The sequence below is a fragment of the Cinclus cinclus genome, chromosome 1 (genome assembly GCF_963662255.1).
Source record: "Cinclus cinclus chromosome 1, bCinCin1.1, whole genome shotgun sequence".
Classification (NCBI taxonomy): Eukaryota; Metazoa; Chordata; class Aves; order Passeriformes; family Cinclidae; genus Cinclus; species Cinclus cinclus.
The window spans coordinates 99,680,108-99,700,474 of record NC_085046.1 but is presented as its reverse complement, the minus strand read 5'-3'; the positions used below and the strand labels follow the sequence as shown (position 1 = coordinate 99,700,474).

The 20,367-nt window shown below is 38.8% G+C and overlaps 1 protein-coding gene across 1 annotated transcript in view; it reads right to left on the bottom strand.

Annotated features, from left to right (window-relative positions):
- SPIRE1 (spire type actin nucleation factor 1) overlaps positions 1–20,367 on the bottom strand; it is a 121,002-nt gene that overhangs the window by 10,305 nt on the left and 90,330 nt on the right. The window contains 5 exon segments of the mRNA XM_062500890.1: positions 34–124; positions 4,306–4,469; positions 11,492–11,533; positions 15,063–15,192; positions 15,566–15,652. Of these exon segments, the coding sequence (XP_062356874.1) occupies positions 34–124; positions 4,306–4,469; positions 11,492–11,533; positions 15,063–15,192; positions 15,566–15,652 (514 nt within the window).

The following is a 20,367-nucleotide window of genomic DNA, read 5'->3' as shown; positions in this document are numbered from 1 at the left end:
CAAAAGCAGCCACTGAGCTCTCTCATAACTCACTCTTTCTGCTGCTGGTGCCTTCTTGAGAGGGGTCTTCCACTTGTGAGGGGGAGATGCTGCTGCTACTTCCTGATTTGTGCACTGATTCCTCCTGTGTGGCAAGAGGGAAAGAAAGAGAATTCCTCAGGGACTGGTTTTAGTTCTCCTACTGCTTTTCAGCACAGAGAAACGACAAGCTATCAAAGATATTTTTGACCATTCAGTCACTCAAAGTCCTAGAAGTCCTGAGAAAAACATTGACTCTGCACAGAACCGAATTTTCAGTGCTCAGATTTTTTAGAAAGTGAAATAAATGGTATATTACTTGAATTCAGTGTATTTAACTACTGTATGAAAGAACAAGATCAGGAGAGAGGTGCATGAATCCACTGTAAACTGATAATTTTCCTTGTTGTATTCAAAGACTTCTAGGGATTTGCAGCTACAGCAGACAGGTTAACTCAGCTTTATATCTCACACTAACAAGGAATTATCACTTAGACTTCTCTGGTCTCCAAAGGAATGAGAGCCACTCACACAAGTGACTCAGGTGAAGAGAAATTAAACTGAATTTGACTGCACTGTTCCCTAATTCCCAATCCCAGTGTGTTTTTTCCTTTCTTCTGTATTTAAAATAAATCTCATTCACTCTATCAGCATGCTTCTCAACAGCCAAGAACAACTCCTGCAAGATGAAGGAAAGTGAAATGGGCTTTGACTAAACACCTCTCAGCTATCTAAAGCTTTATGCCACCCAAATTATTACATCCTTTGCTGTCACCTAAAGCCTGTCTTCAGCCACGCAATACCAGCAAAGAAACAGATCATCACAGAAGCCTCCCAAATGAAGAGTGCTGAAGGACTTAGCTTGAACGCTCTTTACTTCTAATGTGAATGCTTTCAACCATAACATAATTTAGGCTATCAAGATTTACAGATCAAACAACTGACCTGCCCTAAAATCCAGCAAGTAGCTGAGCTTCTCTCTCACAGATTTCTTTAGCTGAAAATCTCCAGTGGCTGAAGGATTGCCTTCTTTGGTAACAGCAAGTTGGAAAGAAAAGCTGGCAGGATCACCTCAATGAGCACCACGCATCACAGGGCACAGGCCTCTACAAATTCCCATCAGGTGATCTGTCCTTTAGGTTTAGCCCAAGGGTAGGTGTTGTATGTGAGGAGACTGTTCCCACCTGTTTGCCACAACACAGTACTCTGCAAGGGGTCTCAGACCAGCTCACATCCCCAAACAGTGTATTCACTTTAACATTTTAATTGTTACCCCACAAAACACTTGTGATGGGAAGCTTGTTAAGGAAGCTTGAGCAGCACATCGAGCTACATCAGCTGTTTTACTTGCAGAAACCAGTACAGTTCAGCTACAGAGCTGGCTCAGACAGCTCTGCATATTGCTGCATGGTTGCCTTAAAAGACCAGTGAAGAACTTGCATGACAATTGGATGCACTGTTCTTTACAAGGTGTGCAACAGTATTCACAAGTCTAGAGTAAAGCATTTAGATTTTGAGAAGGAGAATAGTCCTGTACAGCGGGAACTATTCAACCTTTTACTTTGTAGACTTCAGATTGTTCTGAGAGGAAGGCAAGTTTACCACTGCCAGAGAAGCTAAGCTAAGCTCCTCTTCTACCATTCTAAAGAATGAACTATTGGAGCCAGTGTCTAAGGATAAACAAAATAGTATGTATAAACCAACACAGGGAAAATGGAAGCCAGAAGGAAGTTAAATTTGACATAAAATCCTACTTAGACAACAGGTATTCTGGGTTTGCAATTTCAAATTATTTCTGTGCACAAACACATGAATTGACAATGCTATTGCTGTCCTATAATTTCTCAGACATAGAGGGCTTTTTTTTGAGAATGAAATCTTGTGTAGGAGGTCCTGATGAACTACTGCATGAATTCCTCCATATCTATACAGCAGCTCTGGACTATTATTGTAGATCATCTGACATTTTACATTTGAGGTTGGATCAACCCAACATCCAGGACTCTGCACTTCTCCAGAGTGCCAAACAATTAGAAATTTAGTTACTGAGAAAGCTGCAGCTTTAAAGGCCTTACCTTAAATCATCTGAATATATTACAGACATGATTTTTGGCCAGATAGCTGTAGCTTCATTAGGAAGAGACAATTTTTTAATCTGTATCAAAAATTACTATTAGACTGCAACTTCTCTTAGCCACACAAAGCAAAATGGCACTTCCTGTTCCATGCCCCTTGACATCTGTGATTTTAGTGGTGATGCAGAAAAAGTAAGAAGAGAAAGAACAATTTATACATTAGAGAAAGAACAATTTATACATTATTCATCTTTGACAGAAAATAGGCATAGGGCTGTATCACACCTTGCCTTTCACCTCTGCCTGGCTACACTGAGTCTTGGGACATAGCCTGCATTGCAACACCAATGAAAGAACAAAGGGAATGCATGGGGGAGAAAATGCATCTGCATCGCAGCTCATTTGGAGGTCCACAACTCAGCAGTGCAGGTATTTCCAGCCTGTAATTTAGGGCACAACATAGTCATAATTTAATTCCCAGTGAGTAACTCCAAATAGGTTAAGCCCAATTCAAACTGCAGACAAAGAGGTGGCCAAGTCATTTACAAGCAATTGGAACAACACACACATTCTTCTGTATGTTACATACAGAGTAAAAGTCAGGAAAGAAATAAAACATTTGGACAGAGCAATCTTCACTCTCTTCAAATGTTCTATGTCCTTCAGCATCTTGAAAAACTTCACCCCAACTCCCTTCAGTTTATTTTCACTACTTTAGCACTCTTCCTGAGCTCCAACCAGTATTCTGCTGAGCATCTTTATAATCTCAGTTGCTTCACCAGCTATTTCTATTGACTCAAACTAGTACAGCATCTGTTCTCTGTGGCAGCTCGATGTGGCTGACTTATTTTCAATTTACCTTTTGCTGTATGTTCCAGAGCTTGTTCCATACCACTTTGCTTGCCTACACAGTATTCCCTAATCAACAGTCACGTTCCGACATTTTTCCCATTCCTTGTCCCTACAAGAATCATTTCACATTTCCTTCTACATAATTTTCTTTTACTATCTTCTGCTCATTTTCCTGTGTGAAATAGCATGATGCTTCAGGATACAGAGAGGTACAAGGCTGTAAGATCCAACTCTCACTGACAGATCTTAGTATTCCTGCATCCTACCCAGCTTCATTCATATTAACAAACCACATATAGCTTCTATTGTAATTTTAAAGACTGATGAGTGATCCCAGAATGCAAATCTCTTCTGCTTTCAGAACAGATGCATCAAATTATGCACCCACACAAGTCACCCACAGGATAACCCCAAAGAGGGCCAACCTTTCACAGATCACAAATTATCCAAAGAGATAAATTTCTCCCCACATATATTTCTTCCCAGCCTCCTATCTTTCAGCATAGATGCCTTTGTAACCACCCTGTCAGGAAACCCCTCCTTTCCCATTTACAAGAGAGAAAAAAGAGTCAGGGAAGACTGCTTTCCCCAGGCTAAAATTATCCTCTGTGAATAAAGTCTGCCTGCATGTGCTTTCCAGACAGCTTAACTTTCAGAAAGGTCCAAACTCAATTAACAACACTACTGGTCCAGAAGACAAAGCTCATTCTTGAGGATGTAATGTTGGTACTTCCTGACAATCATATATAATGCAGCTTTGAAGCTAAAAAGCTTTTTAAGGTTTTCTCCTTCAATGCTTTTTAAAATCTTTAAGTCTTTATTTAGAGTGGATGAATTCAAAATTCATTTCTCCAAGTGGTATTTGCTTGTCCCTATCTGTGAAACATTTTTGGGGTGTTCATTCCCAATCTTATATAGCAAACTAATGCACTGACATCTGCACCAAACTGCAACCCCTCTGGCACAGCTGCTGCTCTTTATTTAACAGCTGTTATGGTGAGGCTAACCCCACATCTGAGTCCTTTAGTGACAGCTACTGCATGAGTGCCAGAAGGGTGCCATGTACTTTCCTAAATTCCCAAAAGCATAATTGCTACAAACACTGTGGACAGATACTGGCCATTTAAGAGGGTAGGTAAATACAGGTTTAAGGCCAAAATTACCATTTAATCTTTCAAAAGAGTATCCCCTTTTTGGGGTCCGATCTAGTATTTTTGAAGTTCTGTAGGCTGACAAAGCAGCCATGGAAAATTCGGATTATAATTTGCAGAGTCGCTTTTTATCTGATCAGTTCAGCAAACTAAGAAGTAAGACTCAGTTCTGACAAGTCCAGGAGCAAGTTGTGTCCTGATTTTTTTACCTCTGAATCTGAGCTGTCAAGTTCAGCCAACGTGGGAGCCTTAAGGAGTCTCTTGCGTTGCACTGTCACTTGTGTGGCCCCATTCTGCTTTCCTTGTGCTGCTGGGCCACCGTTCACTACAGAGGCATCCATTAATTTTCTTCCAGCCTCTGGTGTCGGTACATCTACCAAAAGAAAAAGAACAATTGGTGTTTGCACCTGAAATATATTTTGCCTTCTCAAATCTTACTGTGAAGGCAACACACACAAAAGGAAAAAAAATCATTGTGATAGTTATCTGTGCAAATTTTTTACTTCTAGTGATTCACTGCTCAGACAATTACAGGCAATGGCTTGTAGCACAGAAGCAGTATGAAAGAATGAAAGCAGTGCAAAAAGCAGCATTGCATAATGCTAAAACCCAACCTCAGTCCAACACCAATCAGCTTTAAAAAAATTGGTTGTGTTAAACCCAAAAATACTCTTCCTTCAACGTACAGTCTATAATTAACTATGTAACAAGGACCAGAAGAATGCACAACCATATCTAGGCAAGTGGGATTGCAGTGAATCTGAAGACAGTGCCACATAGAAATTAGGAGGTTTAGCATGGAGTAAACCCAGTTTTTCCTGTGAGGACAGAATTGCACTTTATTCTGCAGGATACAGAGACGGAATGAAAAGTAGGTAAATAACGAGTGTTCATCAAACACATGCACAACTCTAAGGCTTGCATGGCCATCTGTATTAAAAACATGTATGTGAGATCAGACCTTCATGGAATGGCAGAAACATGAGGCTCCAGCTCTATTTTCATCTACATGACTTTTACAAGGATGTAACTCTACTGAGTAAATCACTCAGGATTTCTGCCAGTGTGCAATGAAGATGCATCTTGGATAATGTAAGCTTTGGGTCTGCTGTGCTTAGCATAGGTTAGCTTTAGACATCAAGGTAATGACCTAGCCTTTGATATTTTAGGAGAGCTTACAGTTTGGTCTGATAAATCAGTTTTATCCCCGTAAAAGTACAAAGTAAGGTATTCCAAGCTGAAGAAAATTATGTTGGAGGGACAAGGAAGAGAAGCTTTTAATCTCCCATTTGCATGTATGTCTAACTAGCTGGTCTTTCTACAAATGTGTTTTTCTACTCATGTAATTATAGGACTCCTTCCCTAGCCTTGTAATAACAAGGTACCTCCAGGAATTATAAGGCTAGGATAATGATGAGTAATTATTCTCATTTTTATATATGGTGAAAAGAGGCACAGAAGGTCAAGTGACTTGTACCTTAGGTTACTGGGAGGACTATGACAGGGAAATGATATCACCCAGATATTGACAGTGCCAACAATGCAAGTACTCACACATTTGGAGTTACTTACACAGTTGCCCTGGTATAAACAGACACAGTCACTCCTGCTACTACACCATTTGCATGGATAAAGCCATCCTTGCACCAGCTAAATCAAAGCTACAGACTACACAAAGCACAGCTGCAGTAGTAGGTCTGTTTAACAACATTCTCACCACAGTACCTATTGAAATAAACTAAGAATAGGAATAAGTTATATAATATATATTATATAATAATAATTATATAATATATATTTTAAAGAATTATCCAGGTTATTGTTAAATGCTGGAAACTGATCTAAAAAGGATCAGCACCCCTGCCCCCTCTAAAAAGGAGAGGGGGTGCATTATAGTTGCTCTATAAATAGTATCTTCAACTGGGAGTATAAGAAAAGGCAATTATTAGGGCTATTAAAGTCATTGTGACATTCCAGGCCTATGAATCTGTGTCCTACAGTGTTATTACTGCCTTCAGGTCCTTCCTACAAAGAGCTGCAATCAAAGACTTAGACTCTCTAACCCTTAGTTCCTATCTTCAAAGGCTTTGCTAATGGTGTCCTGACTACCACAATGGCTTATAGGTCATGGGTTTCTTTCCTCCTAAATTTCTGAGTACAGCATGGGCGTCCCCCACATCAAATGCATTCCTGCTTTAACAGCAGCTCAACTCAGTTCCAGAAAGGGACAGCAAGAAAACCAAACTCAAACTGCCTCCCCTTCCTGCTGCCAATGACACTTCTTGAGACCTCATAACCCGCTGGCATGTAGTTGATTGAAGAAGTTCTGGGTTTCCCAAATGAGCAAGAAAAGCCTTTGATTTGTCTTTGGATGGCACAGGGCAGCACCTGAACAGACTGTCCAAGGAAGACTGTCCCAGCACCACCCACACAACAGCCAAGGGGGTTCCCTTTCTCCCCTAACCCTCTTGGGTGGGGAATCCCCTGCCTGAGGTAGAGAGGGTGAGGAATGGCCTGTTAGCACTGCTGGACTCACTGGGAGAATAAATGGTGGGAAGGCAAACAGCACTGCCCTCCTGCCAAAAAGTAAAACACACAATAGGCCTGGGGAAAAGAAAAGGGGGGACACCACCAGGCATCCCCTATGGCAGGTGATGGAACGTGTTTGCACATAAAAAAATGTTTTCCAGTGTTTTTTGTTTGTTTGCCTGATTGTTTTTCTTTTTTCCCCTAGGAATTTAGGCCCAATTTCTTTTGGCCTCAGAAATGGAAATCTCTGGTCCATTTTGAAAGTAATTTATGTAGCCAGTCATGATCTAGGAAGCCTAAACCAGCTGATATTTAAAGTCAGGCATATATGAGTTGTTCATATATATTGCTGATATATATTGCTATATTGATTCAAATCTTCTTGAAATACCGAAGAAATTTTAGATGAATCAAGAAGACAATGCAACATAGTACTTGTTTTCAATGTTTCCTCAGTAGGAAATGTCATTTATCACCATTCTTTTCTCTAGAGGAAAAAAACAAGGAATTTTTACAACTTGCAAGCACTAAAGAATAATAATAAAAAAATAATAAAATTAGAAAACCATCTATATACACCATCTATAAAATCCATTTGTTCAATCAAGTTCGATTTATCATTCTTGCACTTACAGTACTGGATTCATGTGAATAAATGGATTATCATAATTTAAGGAAAAGATCATGACATCTGAGTTTTAACAAACAGATTTCAAGAAAAAAAGCCTTGTTCCAAAATTAAAACCAGAATCTGTTAGCAGACATAGACCAGAAAAGTATTTGTTTGTTTAAGCTGTTTTAGCAATCTTTTTGGACAACAGAAACATTAGCAGGTGACAAATAACTGTACATTGTCATAAACAAGATCAAATTCTTTAGGATAAACAAGTCAGAAGCAACAAATATACTAAATCTTATAAATACGAACATTATGGAAGAAATCAATGGACAATTCTTTGAAACAAAACCTAGGTATTTTTAAAAAAATTGATTATTTGTTTGCAATCTCTAGTGTTCATAAAACACTTAAATGTTTTGAAGATGATTCCAATGATATTAAAAAAAGGCTTGTGTGAGTAATAGCCTGAGGCTAAGAATTTATTAGAGAGTCAGACATGCTGGGGGAGTGTCATTTCTCTGTGTTTTCAGGCAGTAAGTACAGTGAACAGTACCTGAAAATTGGATGAATGTGTTTGGTTTCTTTTGAGATTTTCTCTAAGCTGTCATTACAACAGGCAAATGAAAGAAGGCAAGGTCTTGATTTGATTACTTGATCATTGTGTTGGGCTTCTCTGACCAGCTTTAGGAAGGGGGAGACAAAAAGAACCCACTGTAAGATAATATGAAACGTGCCTTTATTTGCATGTAAGATTATGTCTCTTGTGAAACAAGGAATTAAGCAGACCACAAATTACATGCAAACCTCAGCAGTCATGTAACCAACCATATGCTGTCTGCTTCCTAACCAGCTCTCCTCGGCCAAGAGTAATGACAGAAACCTGAATTTTCTTCTATACAGGAAATGTATTCCTTGGGAATATAATGTTTTACACTGAGTTTAAAAGAAGGCTAAGGTGGATTTGCAGAATTATTATACATTTGATTTTTGCTATTATGTTGATAATATGTTGGGAAGTATCATGTAACAAAAGTAACAGAGATGTGCTCCTTTCAGTGGACTTCAGATATTGAATTAAAACCTGAGAACTAATAAATCACTCTTTTGCTGTGTTTGCATCTCATGTATCCTGTGTTATGTAAACTAAAGAGTTTACAAAGACCTGGTGGAGTTCCTGCTTCCCATTGGTCTGAAACAGACATAATCTAAACGCAATAATCCCCATGATACTCAGGATTAAATGCTTCAGTTTCCTTTTTTCTCCCTGCACACCTTCCAGTTTCCTTCTTCCCCCAAAAGGTACAAACTGTTTCTGAAACAACAGCTTCAAAGCAGCAATGCACACAGCTTTGAGGTAAGAAGTTGAGTGTTAAGAGTGGGAATGACTGATCTTTTGAGCTGCATTCAGCACTGCATGGAAATGAAGTTGCTTTTCAGCTGTTTTTCTATTAGAGGAAGTGGGTAATGACTGCCCGGGTCCCCAGTTGTTATCTGTGTACCAGATAATATGTAAAATGTATGATAAAACGTCTCAGGTAACTCACTACAGATGGCTACCACTTGCTCCTTCTATTCTACATGAAGGAAAAAGCAATGTAAAAGGAGACCCCAGGAGCCCCTCCTCTCTTCTTCGGGAGAACAGCAGGCAGATAGGTGGAGCTGGGCACTGTGACACACCAACTACACTGGCTTGGTGCCAGCAAAAGTCTTCTCAGGATTCTGCATCCTCCCCATCGCAGGCAGCATGAATAACATAAACCTGCACCCGTCCTTTAGCACTTAGCAGGAAACACTTCTGATCTTCAGCTGGTTTGTGGGGGTTTTGTGACAGCAATTCCATCAAGCAGAGAGCAATGAAAGCAGTGAAAAAACAAGTGTGGGCAAACAGTGATGAAAGCACAGTACAGCCTCTCTGCCTCTAAAATAATGAAAAAAGTAAAAGCACGCAAAGCAACAGCATCCAAAATTACTGCTTATCTGCTTACTATCAATATCCCAACCCATCTAATTCACTTGTACTGCTTATCTGGTGTCTCACATCTACCTAACTGGAATGTTTTAATCATCCCCCGAATTTACTTCTAAGGACACTTTATCAGATTACTCAGTCACGCCATATGATGCTACTTGCTGAGAACCACATGACTTGAAAAAACAAAACCAATCACATTTGGGAGATGGATAAAGAAAGCAGGAAGAGTTCTTCAGTGGTCAGTCAAAAACAGCAAATCCAAGTACAGTACAGATTTTTAAAGCTACTTCTTCAAAATAAAAATATTATGGCTATGAATTAATGGATTACAAAATATGGTTTGGATTTAAACAAATGAGGATGTCTCAGAATTCTTAGAAAGGAAAGGCAAAAGAAGAAGAAGACAGGCACATGTAGAAAGACAGATCTGAACACTTCCCTTTAGCTGGTCACTGGCATATTCAGTTTTATCTTCTTAAAACTGGAACTTTTGGCACATCTGAAAGTAGCAATACTTTTTGAAAACTTAAGTTTGCCTGTTTACGCTGCTATCTGAGGCCCTCGGGACCCTGCAGCTTTCAGTGGAGTAAAATATGATGCCATGTACATATGTAATCTGAATCCCAGCAGACAGCTGTAATAGCTGTACCATACACCACGAGTGTAAGGTTTCACAAAAAGGCTTGAGCTGCATTAACAGCTTGTCACTGCCTCTGACAGCAGAGCCTGTTCCTTCCTCCCTTCCACCCATGCTCATCAGCTGCCCTCCTCAGCCAGCTCTCTGATCATCTGATTAGACAGTAGGCAGGTTTCAATCACTAAAAGAGCAGAACAACCTGGCCAAAAAATATTAAAAGTATTTGTTGTTGGGTTACAGGAGTTTAAACGGTCCTCTTGTGAATAAATGAGCAGGACTGACACAGAGAAGGGGGAGAATCACCTGCTTAGGAAGGGGCCTGGGGAGGAGAGGGAGCAGAGAGGGTCCCTCCTCCCCTCTCAACTGTGGCAAGCTGTTTCCTTGGCTCAGTCAGAACAGGGAGCCACATTCACAGATATGTCACTTGGTGAACTGTGCTCCCATATTACATAAATGCTGCATTTTTTAGGTTATAGTAATAAAAAAAAAAAACTTCTATATTGTCTTTCTAGTTCATAATATGCCAGCATTTCAGTCAGATGATGCCTTTCCATGGGGAAATATAACCAGATGAGGCTAAGGGATACATGAAAAAATTGAGGATGTGAACTCTGCTAAAGTCCTAGATGACATGTTACTACATGGAACTCAAAGGAAAGAGGGGAGGTGGTATAAAGAGCATGGATTTATTTGGAGACTTTTTTTGGGAGTCACCCAGGGGAAATTAAGTAAGAGCTAGCTATTTCCTCTGCCAATGAACCTTTGAGGCTGATGTTGAATATTTCCAACATCAATGATGGAAATTTTGGGCCTGATCATCCTGGAAAGTTAGTGTATAATGAGGAAGGAATTAATTATTTTCTGGCTACTAGGCTATGTGACATTGCTGTATCCAAAGGGCAGCAGGTTCCATACAGCTGCTGCATGTCCTATGAGCATGGCTCACCAGAGGCAACCTGAAAATTGATATTGGATAGTTGAAGGGTCACCATTTTGTATCCTCCATACCAGCTATTACCAGCAAACCTTATTCTGCTAAAAAGTGAAGAAGGAAGGTTTAGCCTTTTTGTTAGTGAATGTCTTTGATTTCATAGCTCACAAAGCTTTCACCATAAAGACACTGTAGTACTGTCAGTTTCTTTCTAGATCAATATACATAGGTGTATTTCATTTAATCTAGAAAGGTAGATGAGTTTAAAGCTAGTTTTAGAACCCTGGTGAGAAATGAAGTACTGAGAAAGATGGTCTAGTCAAAAAGTGAGTGCAAAGACACAAAAGCCAGATTTATAAATAAATAAATCAGACTTGAAGGTGATGCTGTATTCTGCAATACTTTTAAGAGTCTGGAATAGCTCTGGACCACCATATTTTGTTTATTTATTCAAGCAGAATTGCAGCACTCTGGTGAATACACTCTGTATTTCAGGTGAAATGCAGATGTTTCCAGTATCTAGGCATCCTTTTGAGGCAGGGGAAATGTATGTATTAATAACTAATTTATCTAATATTTTTATTTTCACTGACCATATATTGGAAGAATCACTTCAAGTTTCTTTCTTAGATGGGAATTCAACAAACAGATGGAACAAATTTTACAATAAGCACAACAACCACATCAGGTGGTGCAGCACATTTTACCTGACAAGTCAAAACTGTAAGACATGCTAAGTGGCCGCATTGCTGTAAAAAAAGAAACAAACACAACAAAAAAAGAAAATGATTCAGCTCTTAGAAAAGCAGAGGGATAACGAAAACAAAAGATTAACTCCACCTGAGACATTTTGGACTCTCTTGCTTAAATCCAGAATGTGTCAGACATACTACTGCTTTACTGTAGTAAAGCTACAGTAGCATAAACAGGACTTGCAAACAGAGCAATTATATTACTAGTAAATTAAGATTTTTGGAATTCAATAAATCAAATATCAAAACGAGACAAATACCTAAAAATGTAATACTTTAAAATAAAATCACCATGAAAGAGAAACAGGAAAAAGGGAAAGAGAGAGAGAGAAAGAAAGAGTTAGAGAGAGAGGGGGGGGGGGGGAAAGAAAGAGCTGGAAAAAAAATTGAAAGCACAAAGCCACATTTCACACAAGTTTCAGTGACCTGAAATAAAGATATTTCTAATTTTTTTAATCATAATCTCCAATGATTATAATTAAACTAATAAAGAGAGACACCCAAGCTAAGCTTGAGAAGTAGTTTCCTTGAAGAGGATGGAAAAAAAGGCCAAACAAAATCTCATTTGTACTGATTCCTGGTCTTTTTAAAAACCTTAGGTGCACTTAGCCTTTAAAATGCATCAGTAATATTATTCTCTTCTTCCTGGGCCTCTGATGATTTTATTACTAGATAAGAAATTTTTCATTTCTGGAAAGACCTATCTATATTTCTAATTAAACAGTGTATTCAGGGAGCAGACCCTCAAAATATTCTTCAGCTGAAAAGAAGATTTCAGTACACTAATCCAGATAAGGAGGCCAAGCCCAATGACAAGAATGTGCAAAAATGCATCAAAATTGAAATCAGCTTGTGTCTTACTTGACAGGTGATCAACCTGCAAGCTGGTAGAAAGGGTCTGTCAGACACACATACCACTGCCCTAAAAGATATTTATAAAAAGGTTGTACTGGGACAAGTTTTGCTCATGAAAATAATTTAAAGTGGTGCATGCAGTAGGTGGCTGACTCAGAGCTAAATTTGGGAGTCAGGGAATTTTTTCTGTATTCATTAACTAGAAATTATCCATAGATAATAGCTACAGAAACACTATCAAAATTTCTGTCCAAACTTTGCACAAAGGCACATAATTCTTAAAGCAGAAGGTGTTAAAGGGTGTTTATCACCTGATGCTGAAACATTGATAAAACCTGCACGAGACAGTTTTCTCCAAGCCCCATTAGCTCCACTTGCTTGAGTCACAAATCCACACTTTTAATTAAAAGGATATATGTCTCAAGGCTACCTGTGTCTTATGGCTTATGCTGATGATTTTATGAGGTCATTTGAAAGGTCATTCCAACTCCTCTACTCCAACCTCTCCCTTTATGGGCACAGTTCAACCCCATTTCCAAAGACGGTTTAGACTGAGACTGACCAGGGTAGAGAAGATCTTGGCTTTACCATGTGTTGTGTAGAGAGAGGGACAAAGCCTTGGCTGCTGGGAATACATGCCATGGGTACAGCCTTATCACAGAGGAGGAGCTGCAAGAGCACAGCCCCTACTCACCCCAACAGCCAGGTGCAGTTATGCTCCTGACTGCATGGACCGAGCAAAAAGGAGTAGCTCTGGGACATGCTTATGCTTATGTCCTTATGCTCCTGAATACTGTAATGTGCTATTTTCTTTCTCCTATTTAGTAGCAACAAATAGTTCTGTCCAGACAGTGCAAGTGTCCCACATGGTGTTTCTACTTAGATTTAAAATCCTTAAACCTCAATACCTCACATGTTACACTAAATTACATTCAGTCGTCATTTAAACTGTATGGTAGATCTATTTGTGCCATACTGAATGCCATTAACATTACTCTGTTCCCAAACTTCCTTTTTGAAAGGAACTTTAGGTGTAACAATCATTCCAATTGTGAGAAAGAATGAAACCTCATACGTCAACATAAGGAAAATTATTTAAAAGGCCTTTGGTCTTTTTAGTTCTTCATCCCAGCAACTAATATATACTTGGAAAAAAGCTTGCATGTATCCACTTTTACACTTCCATTAAAGTGGCACTTAATCCAGTCAATTCACTGGACTTAAAAGGAATTATCCCAGTTCTAAACAACAAAAATTTAGTGCTTTAACAAAAAGGGAAGGATTAGTGAAAGACAGGTATCCCTCACTGGAGGCAATGCCTTGAAATCAGTCCAGAAGTCCTAAGCAGTGGTGGTTCAAAATTTAACATCAGCTTTAGAAACTGTTCACTAATTGGGTTTGGTGCCATTTATATCAGTTAGAAACTGTAAAGATTTATTAGATCAGGCTTGCTGCCCCTGAGACAACATGGTAGTTCCCAGACAGAGAACATTTAAAACACTGAAACTGAATGTTTGAAAGAAAAGTAAGGAGTCGTTTCACATTTCTACAAGCTTCCTACATTTGGAAAAAAGTCTAGGCTTGTGAGAAATGTTAATTGATACAGCAAACACAAATTGAATCCAAACCAGAAATTGGAAGGCCCAAAAAAAACAATATTTGAAGCATTGTTCTTTTACAGACGCACCCAAGCAATCCCCAAACTCCATCAAGCACTTCAAAACAATGCAACAAAGCAAGACTGATGAAATTGTTTTTCTCCAGAGACAATGGGTTGTCACAATCCACATGAATCTGGACCAATGCCTTTGGACACACGTGCAAGTACAAATACCTTTCACAAAGCAGTGACAGGGAGTACATATGTGGATTTTTGACAGTTTTCAGCCATAAGATTCTACATCTGCTCTTTAAAAATTCAGCTACTTCCAGTTTTTCTGATGCAGATAAATACAGCACTCTTAAAGCAATCTAGGTCACTATGCAGGACTGTATTTGTCAGGCTTTTGCCATCAGAACCACTGAACTAATGCCAGCTGGTGACTGCTGCATTGCATAGCATTTGCATCATTTCATAGTGGTTTGCTGAAAATACACTGCAGAAATGAAATACTTTACAGTGCAAGCCTGGATTATTTTCCCATAAAAAGACCTACAAACACATTTTCCATAACTTGGAAAAGGAAGAAAAGATTTTGATTTAAAATAAATGCAACAGATTCAATAAACAAAATAAAAGCCAATTTTCAATTAAAATAAAGAAGTTGATGATGCTAACAACAGGAAACAAAGAAAATAAATTAATTAAAAAGCAACATGTAAAGAATACTTGCAGATAGTCAAGGTATACTGCACTAAAGACAAGCAATACCTGTTCCATTCTCAGCACACCTAACATAAGCTGTCATGTGCAACAAGAAATACAATAACATTGCATTTAGCTAATACACTAAAAACTTGAATGGAATCAAGCTGAACCCTTCCGTTTCATATTTTAAAATACAGCTAAGCACAAAGATTGCACAGCCCTAGAAAAGCCTGTAGGTTATTTATTTTTCTGAACGAGTAATTTTATCTTTGGTGACATCTGCACAGATGTGGCTGAAATTGCTGCTTCTTATGTGGGAAGTTTTCTGGGGATGCTGCAGGTAAAAACCGGCCATGTGCTTACCCAGCCTGCTACGCCTTATCTCATCAGGAGAGACCGGACGTAACTTCCTCTCTGCCTTGATCTCCTCCAGGATCCTTTCATGGAGGCTGCGGGGCCGTGGTGGGGTTGGTTTCAGTTTCCTTGCAGATGCCTTGGGATACAGAGACAATCATATCTACATTAAAAAGTGCGTCCTTGAAAGTAGATTTCGCACTTTTTTCGAGAAAAATGTGGAATGCTGTGATATGATTTTACATATGCTCAATTTCAAACCTCATCATAAATTGAAAGAGGGTTTTACGCAGCATGGTTTCCTAGAGATAAAGGGCTGCTGGCAATAACAGCTGTTAATTGGTATGTGCTTCATATTACACACTGTTCTTTTAAGGGATCCTGTTCTATGTACAGAAGATAATATTTTTTAAAGCCCTGGCAGAAATTATTATTTCTACATATTGGCTGGAACCAAACATGCTTTAAAAAGCCACTATTTTTTTAGGAACAAAGCCCACTGCATTACATACAGGATTTAATGGAGGTCGTGATCGAATGAAATCCAGGATTATTTCATGGGCACTCTTTTTTAATCGTGGTGGGATGTCACCGTTGACCTGGAAAGGAGAAAGTGAAATATATATTGCTGTGTTTCACATTTGTGTTCATGCAGATGAGATCAACTGAAAATTCACAACAATCCTGACAGAGCTGCAGTGTCCTGACACCTGCACCAGACATAAAACCCCACCAGTCCTGAGTGGAGCAACAATCCATATGCAGAGCACAGGCAAGCAAAAAAGGTACTTGAAAGCTTTGCAGCTTTGCTGATGGCTGCAAAATAACTCCAACTGCAGCAGCTTTAAGCAGCAATATTTAGAATTTGGAAGTAATGAAATCAAATGCCAAGGCTGCAGTTGTGTCTATGGGAGAAGTATGTCTCCTTGCTGTAAATCACATATTTCTCTAGAAGAGGGGTTGGGTGAGGGTTGTTTGGCTTTTTTGTTTGATTTTCTCCAAAGATACAGATATTTAGATGTAAGACCATATACGAGACATCACAGGGAAGTCATCAATTCACTATAAGTAGAGGATTTAAAGAAGGCAAAGGAAGCTTTCAGATCATGAGAATGTATAAATCGTAAGCTGGGAGTAAGTGTATAGATTTGCTTAAAAATAAACCACCTGTCAGGTTCAGTCTTCACAGAGCACAGTGCCCAGGTATGCTGTCAGGGATGAGATCATCCTATGTCATATATATCCTTCTGCTACCTCCTCTTACTACACAGTAGCTGGCTATCAGCCCTGCTGTCCAATATGACAGAAATTTCCATGACACTGCATTGCTTAGACCAAGGATTGCACATTTAATATTTTTTTAGGGGTCAGTTGACTCTCTCTCTCTCTTTTTTTTTTTTTTTTTTTTTTTTGGTGGGACTCTATTCATACAAACTCTGTAGCCAGAAAATCTATGTAAAAGCACAAGTCTGGTTTGCCAAATAACATTCCCTTTTGCTAACCAGAAGGACTGCTGCCATCACAAAAAAGGGTTTAAATGTCCATAAAGTTGCTTGAATATGATTCCTAACTGAACTTTACCAATGCTATGCAGCTTCCATACAAGCTCTGCTCACCTCAGGCATGCCCTGTGTCCAGGCTGAGGCTGAGTGCAGCCTCTTGGAGAAGATTCATCCCTTTCCCTCTAAGAAATTAGATGCAGAGTCCCTCTGGGGGAGCATTTAATTGCTTTCCTGAGGACTCTTTCTGGAGATATCCTACCCCAGACACAGTCCAAACTGCATTTGTTCCACTCTCCTAAGAGTGAATTTCATGTTGCTTGGCAAAGAATACCAAGATGCTAAACTCTGCAACATGCATCATCTTCTTAAAAATAGTGCAGAAAAATTAAAATGGAAAAGGTTTATACTAAACCATGATTTGACGTTTCCTGATGAGGAGAATACTATTTTAAGGTGTGTGCTTGATTTCTTCTATTCAAAGACTGAGCAGTTTTTTGAGGCCAGCATGCCCTGGAAGATTGTTAATGAAATGAGAAGCCTCTCTTCCCTGAACTACTGTTCATCAGATGTCAAAGTTGATAGCTGAAGCTGAGAATTATTACCATCAGAACTGCCGTTTTGTAAACTGATAATCTCTGTTTGAGCCTTGGGGAACAACCCTCTGCATGACAACAGTCAATAAATAATACATGGCTCTGAGCCTTTCACCTCAGGGCACTCTAGGCCCTGACTTAATGCCACCAGAGTATAATTAGTATCAGTATTACCATCTGATTGGAAAAAGAGAAATGTAGGATTTGCTTAAGTGATTTTCCACAGGATACATGGGGAGCTGGTGGCCAAGCAAGTGGATTTTTTGCAGCCAACAAGACAAGAACAGGAGCACTGCGGGCAGAACCCACCTTCTCATACTTGGTGCCCAAACAAGAGACTGACAGGAAAGATACTGAAGGCAAACTTTTATCCTCTCTCTCTGTTCAGACTAGATTTATTTATTTATTCAAACTATTTCTGTAGTGAGCAACTTCAAATGCTTCCTTTACTTCCACTTAATTAAAATTCATGGCTCCCGATTAAAGTCTCAATCAGAGACATTGCACAGATGCAGCCATGATACACAGACTGCAGGGGAAAAAAACACTAAGGAACAAGTTTAACCTTTTTTTTTTTTTCCCCTCTTCACATACCAGGCTGGTGCCAATTACAAACCAGTATTTGAATAAATACCTCAAAACACTGTAAAACTACCCTAAGTCTTCATGTGTGTAAAACTGCTTTTGTACAGTAGCATGCATTAAAACTGGCAGTGTGAAGAAAGCTTAACCAATTACTATAAAAATCAAACATAAATTTAGAGATCTAAACAGCTAATGCACAGACAAATTAGCATGTCATCATCTACCAACAACCTCCTACCATCACATTTTAATATATAAATAAGGATTTGCAATTTATAAAATAATGGCAAATGGTACTTAGTTATCTTTGGCTGAAGCCCAAAGCTTTAAAAATGGTGATCCCAAACAAGAAGTACATTGCTGGTAACTTTCACAAAAAATAACATCACCTATCATTGACACTCAATTATCTTAGCCATTTATTTGTCCCACTATAAAAGGTGTCAGCAGTAAGCAGAAGAGTGCTATCTTTAAATAGTCAATGGGAAACTATTGCTTTGTACTGCCTAGAAATCTTCATTTAAAAGACACTGGGCATGGACACTGAAACATACAGAGGGGATGCACTACATCATTTCCAGAACAGCTCATGATAAAGTTCAGTGGTGAATTAAATTAATGTAAGTAAATATCTATTTACCATCTTGCATTATGCAGACAGTAAAGTGCTTTAGTTAACACAGTTGTTACACAGTATTTTGGCACCTCACAGCAAGCTCAAGCAGCAATGTCCAAGAAGGAAGTGCTCTGGTATTTCCCATCATGGGGCACTGTACTCACACTGCTGCTCCTGCACACCTATTGCAGAAACAAGTTTATGGCAGAACATGGTAACCACAGTACTCACATACAGCCCCTCCTCTGAATACCCCTAAAGCATGATTAGGAATTGTAAAGCTCCCTGCTCTACCTAGGATGACTCCTACACATCTGTAGAAACACACAATGAAGGTAATATGAAAAGCACATTTACTCTGCTGAAAGCAACTCACCACCACCAAGTCAGACTTGTGCATAAGGGAACAACAAGCTCTACAATGTCTAGCTGGATAAAGTGGTGAAAGCCCTTTGCCAGCAAAGCTCACATTCTCATAGTCCTGCTTGAAGCATAAGAAATCATGCTTATGAAAAAACTGTCCATGCACAGTTGTTACTGCAATTAATAAGATGCTAAATACTGCAAAGAAGTACATTGAGAAAAAACAACCCCAAAACCAAGAAACCTCATACCACAGGATTCTAACCTTAGACACTGAAATTACTGGATATTTTTTGATAATAATGGCTTCCACCTGTATGTTTAAATTCCTCTTCTGCAACCTGGCCAAGCCAATATCACTGCACAACAGGTACTTGCGAAGAGCTCAAATACAGTAAGAGTACTTTTATCAACAAAGAGTGTAACTGTTCTTTAACATAGTGCTGAGTTTGGATAGGGCATAAAAGTACCTGACAGGGAGGTATTGAGTAGGTAACACGAGAGATATCAGTTACTGTTCAATATGCATTGCTCAATAAGTACAGTGAATGGTACATATATTGGAGGGGGATGGAGATGAGCAGAAAGCAAAGCTAATTGTGAAGCACTCTGAAATTAAAAACTGCAGCTCAACACATACAAATAATAAAGAAAAATTAAGCCTGCAAGAGAAATTCAACTTAAATTTCTCCATTTCCAGGTGTTGACTGCCAATGATCAGAGCTTTTAGCTTTTGTGGGAGTGGGTGCTCCACAGAGGAAAAGGAAAGCTATTAAATCTCTCAAAGGCAGATACATAAAGTTTATAAAATTCCAGAATGAAAGCTATCTTGCTCCCACAACAATTGCAGCAACAAGGACTCTTTCCTCAGGATAGGAAGATGACAAATCGGGAATTATTTTCACATGTACTGAAATAGAAATGCCAACGTCACTGAAACAAATGAAACCAGTTATTTACCAAAAGCCCAGAATTTGACATTTTACATATTCCAAACATTTTGAATATTTGCACTATAACAATGGGTGAGAACAGGAAGTTCCAGTTACTGCTGTCTGTTAGCACAGTCTGAAACACTAAAATATGGCCTAACAGGAACATCTGTTTCTTCCTTAATTTCTACTCAGAACACTGAGTAGTCAGTGACAGATCAAGCTACCCTTTTAAACATAGCATCACATTAATAAAAAAGAACAGTAAAGATTTCATGTTGTATTTAATTTACTTTAAAAAATTACTTATTACTTTGAAAATTTACTTTACCTCTTGGTATCATTAGTAGGATATGTGTCCCCACAAGCTACCTAATCTAAAACTACTACCCATAAATTTAAAGCAAAAATTACTTCTAATACAAATTTTGTTAAAGATACATTTTGAATTATAGAAAAACATAATGCATCTTTCCTAGACTGCCTTAAAATTCAAATCTGGAATCCTTGTCCTTTTTTCCTCTCCTCAAGAACCACAAGGGTTTCCACTGATGGGAATCCATACAATCAGCTCCAGCCTGTGACAGCCAGTTAGAAGATGCTGTATCTATGCAATCTGACTAAACTTGTAATTCTGTGTAAATCCTTCAGGTTCCACACATTCCATATCAAGCTGCACTCTTATTATTGAACATGCTTTGCACCATCATCAAGCAGAATCCA